Source organism: Sceloporus undulatus, chromosome 6, assembly GCF_019175285.1.
Source record: "Sceloporus undulatus isolate JIND9_A2432 ecotype Alabama chromosome 6, SceUnd_v1.1, whole genome shotgun sequence".
NCBI lineage: Eukaryota > Metazoa > Chordata > Lepidosauria > Squamata > Phrynosomatidae > Sceloporus > Sceloporus undulatus.
This window is the reverse complement of record NC_056527.1, coordinates 133,368,746-133,380,173: the sequence shown is the minus strand read 5'-3', so window position 1 is coordinate 133,380,173 and position 11,428 is coordinate 133,368,746. Positions and strand designations below refer to the sequence as shown.

Here is an 11,428-nt window from a genome sequence, read left to right as displayed (position 1 = left end):
CCCCCCCCTTATTCCATTATTGTGATTTGTATAATAAAGAGTCCGGAACGCAAATTTGTAGGTATTGCCTTTGAAAGGAATTGGGTTCATTGCACGCGGAATTAGGGATATAGTTAATAAAAGATTTCCTAGCTCCTAAATTTATCTGCTCTGCATTTTGTTATTGAAAATAAATATTTTTTGTAATTAACAGCAATAGAGAGTGTGCTGGTTTCTTGTAAAGATGTTACAACAGCCATGATGTGTATGGTTTTTAATATGAAACTTTTTACGAATAAAGCATGTTATGCCGGCTTGATGACAAACATCTGTTTATATCCTGAATCTGAATCAGGCCTTCCTTGTTTTGAATGCCCAGTGTCAAGCATCAGCTGGGCCTCTGAGCATGCATAAAGTGCATTTTCCACACAATCAGGTAAGAGATTGACTCGTCAGAGCATACAACTGCATGCAGTTTGACCATTGCAAGCTATCTTTGAAGAATTCACCCATTGCATTTGTTCAACTGAGAAAATAATCTTGTGTGCATCTGCACTGGAGAAATAATGCCGTTTGGCACCACTGTAGCTCTGTCCTATGGAGTCCTGGGATTTCTAGTTTTACAAGGTCTTTAATTTTCCCTTCCCTTAGACTAATAAATCGGAAGAGACGCTAAGGGCCATCCAATTCAACCCTATTCTGCCAAAAAACCCAAAAAACTATTTTTCACAGGCGGCTGAGATAGTGGCACCTTTGCTTTCTCTGGGATTTGTAGTGCCAGGGCTCCATGCCATGGAATTCTGGGATTTGTAGTTTTGCGACAGTACCAGAACTCTCTCCCAGATAAGGCTAAATAATAATACTGTGATAATGATGATGGTGATATTAATAATAATGACGATGCCACATTGTAAAAGGAATGTAGTTTTAACAGCTAGGTCTCCATGCTGTGGAATCCTGGGATTTGTAGTTTGCGGTGGTACCAGAGCTCTCTGAGAGAGAAGGCTAAATATCCAACAATAATACTGTAATAATAATAAATAATGCTGCCATGTTGTAAGATTAATGCAGTTTGACACTACTTTAACTGCCAGGGCTCCATGCCATGGAATCCTGGGTACTAGAGCCCCTCTAACAGAGAAGGCTAAATATCCAATAATAATACTATTTATTATTATATTATTTAATATATATTATTTAAAGAATCTTTATTAAATCTTCAATTAATTAAAAAAATAACAATAACAAAAACAACAAACCAGAAAAACATAGGAAGAAACAACACAAAAAGACAACAAGAAAGAAAAAAGACACAACACAAAAAGACTACAACAATAATAAAAATAATAATACAGCCACATTGTAAGGTTAATGCAGTTTGACTGCTTTAACTTGCATGGCTAAATGCTATGGAATCCTGGGATTTGTAGTTTTGAGGTGGCTGCCTGAGAAGGCCAAAAATTCTACAAATCCCCTAATTCCATAGCATAGCACAGCATGGCATGGAGGCAGGGCCTTTTAAAACAGTGTCAAACTGGATTTATCTTGCAATGTGGATGCCTCAGAAATTTCCCTCAGGGCCAGCAGAGGGAGGTAAAGAGACTAGGCCGCAATGGCTGCCGTCTCCATGGCAACAGAGAATGCAAGGCTGCAGGCCTCACTGAAGAGCCTTTTGGGGTCCCTTTGCCTTTTGGAGAGAAAATGGGGGGCAGAGATTTGGGGGGCCAGGGAAGGGACCCTGAGGGCTGCTGCTGTGGCTGGGACTCCTCCTTGAAGGTGGGTTTCAGAGCCTCTCATAGCCTTCCCCATTCCTCTCTGTTATTTCCCTTCTTCCACCCTATGCTTTCTATGAACCCCAAAATGCAAAGGCAGACCCCAAAAGTAGCAGCAATGCATGCTTATTCCTCCTTTTCAACTACTTGGGGCTGGAAAAAAGGGAGGGAAGGAAGGAGAGAGTTGCTGCTGCTGCTTTTGCAAAACAAACAAACCTTTAAAAAGGCAACATATAGAAAAGTTTTTACAAAGTAAATGCAACTTGGGAGTTGTTGCCTTTTTTGGGTGTGTGTGTGTGTAAATGCATGCTTTTTTGGGGGGGTACAGGGGTTCTGTGAGGAGGAGAGGGGAACTGTGCAATTTAAGTGTATTTCCAGCATTTCTCATCCTTGCAAAAGTTATTTTTATTTTTCCTGTCTGGTAGATTTTTTTTCTGGGCTGCACTCCCAAGGGAAAAGCTTTGCAAGCCACCAACAGGTTTTAAAATTATATATATATATATACACACACACACACACACAGAGTATGCATACACTCAAAATGCATCACCTTCTAATTTTTTAAATATATATATTATATGGGTATTGGAAAAATTAGAAGGCGATGCATTTTGTGTAGATATATTGTATATATCTATATCTATATATATGCACACACACACACACAAAATGCATTGCCTTCTGTCTAATTTTTCCAATACCTCTCTTTCTCTCTCTCTCTCTCTCTATATATATATATATGGGTATTGGAAAAATTAGAAAGAAGTCAATGCATTTTGTGTGCATGCGTATGTATTTTTAAGGGGAGACCCAAGTTTGCCAGACCCTCATATTGGACAAATTTGGTCAAGATCATGCCTTCATTAACATACACACACCAACCTCCCCCCCCATGTTTTGTGTACTTGTTAGCATTTTTGCTCAAAAGTCATTTTTGCTCAAACTTTTAGTTGAGACGTCGTATGTATTTTAACAGTCTATATAATAATTCAACTGGCCCTTTTCTTCCCGTTGTTTCCTGCAGGTTGTGTGAAGAGGGGTCTCTTGTAAACACCGAAGATGGACTCCTGTTTGGTACTCTACTATTATTACTCCTTTCTGACAGCAGTATTTCGGTTCTCCTGACCCTGCTTTCGGAGGGCAGATATGGGGACCCCTGTGGAAGTGGCATCACAGCCAACTGAACCTTCGGTAAGCGTGCCAACCATTCCTCTCGGCCACATTGGCAAAGAAATATGCAGGGATAGTTGTGTTGGCCGTTTAACAAATCCAGACAAAAATCCATCAGTGATATCTTTATTGGCCAACCGAAATGCACAAATATATTGTGCATTTCGGTTGGCCAATAAAGGTATCACATTGGCAAGGAGTTATGGCAACTGTAGTTCAAGAAACCCAATAGTTTCCAGACTCTCTGTTCTTGACTGGAGAGAGGAAAGGAAGATCCCCAAAAGTTCAAAGCACACAGATGATGCTTCCTTCACCAAAACAACTGTAGTTATTCTGGTCTCTCTTCATCTTCTCTCTTTGATTTCCTTGCAAGAAGACAATTTATAGTATTTAACATATTTATATCCTGCATCAGGTTTCACGAAGTTCTCACAGCAGCCTAGAATAACAAAATGCTTATCGAAAGTCTCTCAAAAACTAACGTTCTGACACCCTAAATAATCCTCCAAAATCACATAAAGCAGTCAAGCGTGTAGTTGCATTATCATATAGATATCGCATAGGGATTGCAAGAACTGCAGTTGAGGGTTTCACAATAGAGAGTGCCATGGCACCTCGAAAATAAACATGTTTATTATAGCATGAGCTATTATGGATTGTAGTCCAGAAAATTGGGACTTGGCCACCAGATGTCATCCTCATCAACCAGTTGGGCTTTTAATGTTACAGGTGGCCACCAGTCTGTGCAAAACAGCTCACATTAAATTCTTCCTTGGTCTTCTTCATTTGCATTCACTTCTGGCTGTTTTACGCAGCAGCTTGTATAATGCAGATTGTTGCGGGACTAGTTTCAGTGGAACATTTGCAGTCTTGCCTAGTTGTGTTTGGCCCATAGTTGGTGGAAGAGGGATTTCTCGTTTGGGTTGTGCCAGGTGCCTGCAGAAGGAGATGCTGTCCTTCCATTGCGTTTTGAAAGGCTGAAGTCTGCAATACAACCAGGGATGGTGAGAATTGGTGCTGCGATTGCCCCCCTCCCCTTTTAAAGGAAAGCATTTACAATTCCCAGCGCGTCTCCCTTCTGCAGCTTTATCCTGCAAATCCCTGACCTAGAAGTAATGTTACATCTGGGTATGTTCTGAGCAACAGCAAGGCCACATTTTATTTATTTATCCATTGCATACTCGATTGGTAAGATCCTTCAGGCGTTCAAAAGAGAGGGAAAGGGCTGTACAAAAAAATACGTGTAAATAGGTTTACTTCTCTGTAATATCTGGGGGAGAAAGAGACTTCAGACATAAAAAAAACTATCACGGTAGCTTTTTATTTCCAAAATGCCTGAAAACTATTGTGTTTCAGTTCTAATTTATATTTGCAGTGTTTTGTTAGAATAACAGAGGGTCAGATGGATAGCACCGCCTCAGTCCAAAGACAAGGATCTGGTTAATATAGTGTACACAGTGCACTTGCTTTCTCTTATGCGATGGCCTGAGCCTAGCAGTGTGCCATGCTTGTCTCCACTCTTGTCTCTGTTTTTGTAGGCACTTTCCAAGCAACGCTACCATATGGGGCCCCATGATAGAAATGGGGATTAGTGCTTTAGATGAGTTTTATTACCCCTCCCTTTCCAGTTCCACTTCTGTTGACAGAAGATCTGCCTCCCAGACCAGCCAGAGAGAAGTCTCTCTCCTGTGAGCTCATTTATTATGACTTCTAGAGCCGAATGAAAGGTGGCATTGTCTGCTGTGCCTGTGACTTAGCAGTGGAATAAGCTCTCCAAAGCAGCTGGCAGCATCCGCTGCTTTGGTCAGAAGTATTTTCTTGCATATGCTTTGTGGGATGGCAGCACTGTCGGAGTGCATCCCTGCCAGGGGTAGCTTCAGGGGCTCAGTGTACTTGTTCAAATGCATTTGATCCCTGGGGTTCACAAAGGCAAAGCGCCATGTGGCTAAGGAGAACTGTTACAGAAAATCAACAAATGCATATGTGTTTATCTCAAAGAGAGAGCTGTATTAGTCTAAGTACAAGAAGAGGGCAGAAAAGGGAGTTTGTGATATCTTTAAGACTAATCAGTTTGTTTAGCATAGGTTTTCATGGACCTCTGAAGAAGTGAGCTATAGTCCATGAAAGCTTATACCGAAGTGAATTGGGTAGCCTTAGCAATGCTACAAGCTTCCTTTCCCTCCACTTTTTATACTTTGTTTGCAAACAACACAGATTAGTGATAGGATACTGCTTACACATCGTGTGTGAACATCCTAGATTCAGGCTCCAACACCTCTGGTTTTAAACAGACCTCAGGTTGCAGGGACTTTCTTCTTGAGACCTTGGGGCAGCACTGCCAGCCAGAGTAGAGGACCCAGTGGTCCAGTTCAGTATCATATAAGGCAGTTTCAGGTGACCATCCATTCCCCACATTATTACTCATAAGATGTAGAACTTCTGCTGCTAGGGGTCTGCACATCTGTCAGTAGCATCACATTTTCCTTGGGGACAATGCAGCCACACTAATTCTGGAGGAACAGTGGTGCAAAACGTGTGCAAATAGCTGAACATCTACCATGAGGAATGGCTTCCGTAGACAAGACTTTCTGGACTTCTTTGGAACTTCCACGCGCCTTTCCATATATGAGTCTTCCTTCATAAATGTCCCAAAATCAGATACAGTGGTGCCTCGGGATACGAAATGATCGGGTTACGAAATTTCCGGGATACGAAAAAGTTGGATTGGCAAAAACTGTTTCGGGTTACGAAATATTTTTCGGGTTACGAAATTCATTTCGGCGCGAAATTCAAATGCTGCAAAGTGCAGCTATAGGCTTTCCAGTGCTAACGGAAAAGTGTTTCGGGTTACGAAATTTTCGGGTTACGAAAGGAATGGCGGAACGAATTAATTTCGTAACCCGAGGCACCACTGTATAGGAAGGCGAAGTCAGACTATTCCTTACAAAGTGTTTGCCTGAGAAAATCTCAGTGGAATAGTTGGGGCTTCCCTTTCATTTCCATAGCCATGTAGGAATATGCCCTGGTATGTTGTGCTTCAAAATGTTCAAGGATAATAAATAGTGTCTTTCACGAGTGATTATACTTTTACATAAGAAAAATCGCTCGATCCCTAATTCTCATCTTCAGATTGCTGCTTGCCCAAAACTTGCTTCATTTTTAAGAGTACGGTTGGGCTTAGCTTTTCCGGACTTGAAAAAGAGCCCCAATAGCTCATCCACAAAAGATGTTAGTTTGATAATGATAGTGGCTGCTCTGCTGCTTCTGTTTCATAATTTAAACTGTACACTGAAGGGATTAAATCCTGGATGCACCTCCTCCATCACTTAGCTATCAATATTATTCAGAAGGATTATCTCTGTCTTTGAAGGCTGGATGGTTTGTTCATCTTTTTGTAGGGCGGGGGCAGCTATTCCAAGAGCCTCTCAGCTCTGAAAATATCTGTCAGTGTATTGTACAATTTATGGGGAAATACACTTCAAATTAGTGAACAATTAATTTGGTTAAGAACCAGAAGCCTCTTAAGAGACATGAGCCACCTCTTTACACAGATTATTCATTAGTGCCTTGCACTAATACATTAGATTTGGCTTCACTGTGTACACTTCCCCTCCCCTTTCTCATATTAAGGTTATTGGATGCTATATAAGGGGAGCTTCAGCATGCTGCCTTAATTCTCAGATATTGATTTTGTGGACATATGTACTAGGGATGAGAAAATAGGCCTTTCCCCTACATGCTCTGGCCTTTGGGGGGTTTATTTTCCCTAAGGGAGTAGCAGCCACCAAATGTCATATGATTATGAAAATTGTTTTCTGATTCCTCAATGGGTTCATGCTTATTACAGGACAGAAGTCCTCTGGGTGCACTGAGACAGCAGTTGTTTTTACCTTAAGTGTTTTACATATAACAATGTTGGGATCTGATGATTTTTTAAAAATCAAGCCCATAGAATATTCCCGGATTGAAAAGGCACACAGAAGTTATCCCCCCCATCTCTCTCCATCATAAATATGTTTATACATAGAAAGAATGTGATGCAGAATCTCTGCATGCTTGACTTATGGTTGTCTGCTGTAAATGCTGTTCTTCATATTGTTCTTATGCACTATATCAGTTTGAATCCAAGGACCCTATTTCATTGGGGTGGGGGATGTCAAGTGTCTAGATCCTGTGTAGGTCTTGTTTCTATTTCAATTAATTTCTTTAAATAAATCTTGATTATGGAAGATTGAGATTGCAATTATCATTTCAAATAAGTGGGTTAACCCTAAGCTTGAGGCATAGAAAGCATATTTTAGACTTTAGACCCAGCGTAGGCCTTTCTGTGTTTTTGTACACTGGATTTTTTCCTGTTTCTCAGAGGTTTCTAATCCTTGGACTGTAGACCTGTGTTCCTTTGTCTAAGAGTGTGACCCATTGCATTCAGTGGGTCTTTCCACAAGTAACTGTGCTAGGATGGGACTGAAAGCCTGAGAAATGCTTAATTTGAAGTAGATTGTTTTGTTGAAGAAAGTATGGCCAAGTTCATGTTGAAAAATTATTAGTGAGCAACTTAAAAGAGCCCTGGGATGGAATTGTTCCCAAGCTATTCTTGCATAACTCCACATCTGGTTTTGTCAACCAAAGCAGTGTGAAGAATCCCTGTCCTGTTTTGTTTAGTGAAAAGGAAGGAGGTGGGGATGAAGTCATTTCTTTAACAAAATAAACATTTGCACCATCACATATTTGTGCAGCCTCTCACTTAAGTATTACAAGGAGTATGGTCCCTCTCTATGAGTTTTCGGATTTTTAAGACATATTCTTCACTGTACTAACCTTCCTGGTTTATTTGGATGAAAACTGCATAGAAGTCGCTAATGCTAGCCATCCGGCCTCCCAGTTCCTTTATCACTAGATCTTTTTAATTGGAATACACACAACTGAGCAAATGCCAAAACAAAACTTTGCCCAAATACAGCCAGTCTGTTATGAGGAAAGGAAAGGTAGGCGATTGAATCTTTTCTGACCTTGTCTTTCCCTAAACTAAACCAGCCACAGATGCTGGTGAAACATCAGGAATAAACTCTTTCAGAACACGGCCACATAGCCTGAAAAACCCACAAAAAACTAGGGATGCCAGCCGTGAAAGCCTTTGACTTCACAATAATACTCAGGTTTGCTGCATCTGAACTAGTTTTGGCTTCTTTCTTTTTGCAAAGTTGGTCCATGCAGTTTTGAAGTTGCTGGCAATGTTCCTTCCTCTGCTGCATTCCCTTCTTAACTGAGTCCAGCTTGATTCCCGCCGCTGCCATGCAACCCCCAACCTTTCTCTCTAATGGCTGAGAGTCTGGTGTGTATCAGATGGAGGGGCCAGCCTCTGGAAATAGGTTTCAGATGTTTTCCCTGACCGGTTCCCGGGCCTGCATCGGATAAGCTGTAAGTGTTTCTATAGGAACAGAGGAGTGCGACATCTCGCCTGCTGCTGCTGCTCCCCAGTGGCTCCCTCCTGAGCATGCCCAGAACGACTCTCGACTTTGGCTCAAGTATCCTGTTTGCAGTTACAGGCTGCACATATGGGACTATGAATGAAGTCCCCCATGAGCTGCAAGTCTTTGTCTTCAGGAAGAAGAGAAGGAGGCAAAAAAGAATTAAAAAGAAGGAGGAGGAGGAAGAAGAGATTGGAGATTTCCCTTTCTATGCTCCAAGAACTCAGCCCTTTGGGTGGCCTTCTGAAGAATGCTTGCCTGTTTGGCCCGGGGAAATTTATTGGATATACTGCACGAGGGCTTCACAGAAGTAAGTGAAATGTTCTTTTCCTCTGCTTCACATCTCTCTCTCTCTCAAAGTTAACATTCTCTGTGGCTGAAATAGGGAAGAGAGTCCACCCTCCAAATGAGAGGAACAGATGTCTGCAGGAGTGGAGCCGCCTCACTGATGCTTTGCGGAGGATTGCCCTGGTTTGGGAGAGTTTGTACAAGTGATTCCCAGCTAGCTGTTTCATATAGCAAGTTGCATCCCCAACCTTTGCTGTCCAATCCATCAGTAACAAAAGTGAAGCAACGGTATGCTGCAGGTTCTCTCTCCTGTTGATTCGTGTCTGGATTGCTCTGTAAAATCTGCATTATGGACATACAGGGACCTTGAGAAGGGTACTCTTTCATCATTTGGGACATCGATATCAACACACTGAATTAATTTGAGCAATTCTTTCAGCTGCTGCAGGCGCATGGAGGGAAACTAGGTAGAGGAGGAGATTCCTAGCAGACGGTCTGCATTGGCCAGGTGCCTTTGAGGGACAGAAGAGAGGAGGGAGCATCTTCTAGACAGCCTTCCAAGCAGTAGTTTGCTCTACTTGCATTTTGCCAGGGATTGCCTTTGGTAGTTATGAGTTAAGGTTTCCTGTCTGTGTTAAGCTGAACTGGCAGGAGACCATCTTATATTTACATTGAACTATCAGGATTAGTCTTGTTTCCCTCTTCACTTTATGGGAGTTGTGTTGCTACATTGCTAACTTAACCTTGCTTCTTGTTTTGGCATTTTGGGGCTCAGCTTCTCTTGGATGCATTAGGTCCCCTTTCTTAATTGCAGACACAGATTCCTTTCTAACGCAGTCAGCCAAAGGGAGACGGAATTGTAGAACCGCACCCTCAAGCTTTAAGGACTCAAATCACTGAACCTTCCTGCTGCTGGATGCTTGTACAAAGTGATCCTACTTCAAGATGTAGTCCTGTTATATGGTATCAGTGTGTCTTCAATGGCTAATAAAGTCAAAGCGATTGCGTATATGAGAACAAATAGTTCTGCAGTGTGGTTTGCATGATCTACATTGCTAACATAATTTTTAGATAAATCTTTGAATTTTCCTGCTTATATTTCAGTATTGAGGTTGAAACTTTCTCATAAAGTATTTGGTTGCCCACTTCCTGATTACTGCTGATTTTATGCTATCTGGATGATTTTGGGAGCTGTAGTCCAAAAGAGGAACTTTTCCAAGGTCTTGCCATGAGTGTATGTCGAGTTATACCATTACATTTTTGTTCACACATATTTTTACAGTATTTAAGATATAAATACTCTATTTATGTATATAACACACACACACACGTATATAATGAATATATATAATACATATAATATATTAGTATTTAAGACATAAATACTATATTATAAGCCAGTGTGGTATAGTATTTTCAGTGTTGGACTATCTGCCCTACAAGTAGAATGCAAATATATAGCTGTATTAGTCTGTAGAATCAACAAGTAGAGAGATCTAGTAGTAGTTTTGAGACTAACTGAAACAAAGAAGTTGGCAGCATGAGCTTTCGTAGACTAAAGTCTACTTCCTCAGATGCATTTGGTGGAGTAGAAAGCCAGGACATCAAAGAAAGTAGACTTAAGTCTATGAAAGCTCCTACTGCCAACTTCTTTCTTTCAGTTAGTCTCAACGATGCTGCTAGATCTCTCTACAAGAGTAGGCTTCAAATCACTGGCCGGTCACAGAAACCCATTGGGTGGCGTTGGGCAAATCACACTCTCTCAACCTCAGAGGAAGGCAAGGGCAAACCCACCTCTGAACAAATCTTGCCAAGAAAAAAATCCATGATAGATTTGCCTTAGAGTCACCATAAGTCAGAAATGACTTGAAGGCACACAGCAACATGTCTAAGATGCCTCTGAAGAAGGATCTGTCTAAAAAGAAATCATCTCCACACTTTTACCATGCTAGAACTTGGTTGCTTCTCATTCTTCCTTTCTGTGTGGTTTGAAAGATTCCCCCTGATATCAAGTGCGCTTGCCCATCTGTTCACAAAGTACCAAGCAGATGTTTCATCAGCCATTAGAAAAATACAGCTGGGGCTTAATATAGACTGATTTCTGGAGAAGAGGTTTGGGGCTTTCATCTTTGTTTAGAGTTTGGTTGTGACAGTGAGCAGTGTGAGAATGGAATATAAAACTGTGACTTGGAAATCTAGGGTTCAAATCTCTTTTCATCCTTGGATCTCCTTGGGCAACCTTGAGCCAGTCATCATCTTACCTGTCTTGCAGGAACATTATGTTTACCAATTTGAGCGTCTTAGAGAAAGACGTGGATGGGAATGTAATATAACTATGACCCTTCCACTCACTTCATAGGCAGTCAGCTCTCTGAGAGGGAAGACAGCTACATTTTTGAGTTGCTGGTTCCATTTGTCATGAGCCTGTGAGTTGGTTAGACACGGAAAGAAGGCTGGGGGGATTATTTCCTTCCTCAAAGCATCAGATGACAGAGACGTGATTTAATAGGCATTCAAATGGCCCTTTGATTTCGTTGATATGGTGGAACTGGATGAAAGAAGCGCTTGCTTCAGGGCAGAGGGAGTAAACAGTCAGAGGAACCTAGCTGTGAAGGGCAAAGTTTGTTCTTTGTGAACTAGGAGGCAAGAAAATGGAAATATTCTTTTCTGCCTCAAAAAAAATATGAAATTGATGAAAGATGAAGATAACAAATCAAAAAGTCTGTAGGTAGAGCAGTGCTGATTCCGCAA

General features: G+C 41.3%; 1 protein-coding gene across 4 annotated transcripts in view; it reads left to right on the top strand.

Annotated features, from left to right (window-relative positions):
* Positions 1-391: 391 nt before the first annotated feature.
* DIXDC1 (DIX domain containing 1) overlaps positions 392-11,428 on the top strand; it is a 58,373-nt gene continuing 47,336 nt past the window's right edge. Inside the window, exons 1-2 of one of the 4 annotated variants that reach the window (XM_042472397.1) lie at positions 392-415; positions 2,776-2,942. In XM_042472397.1, coding sequence (XP_042328331.1) covers positions 2,898-2,942 — 45 coding nt within the window. In that variant the 5' untranslated portion in view covers positions 392-415; positions 2,776-2,897. Of the gene's footprint in view, positions 416-1,594; positions 1,756-2,775; positions 2,943-3,723; positions 3,926-8,027; positions 8,700-11,428 lie in introns of those variants that run through there. The other 3 variants (XM_042472396.1, XM_042472400.1, XM_042472395.1) reach the window with 3 other exon arrangements.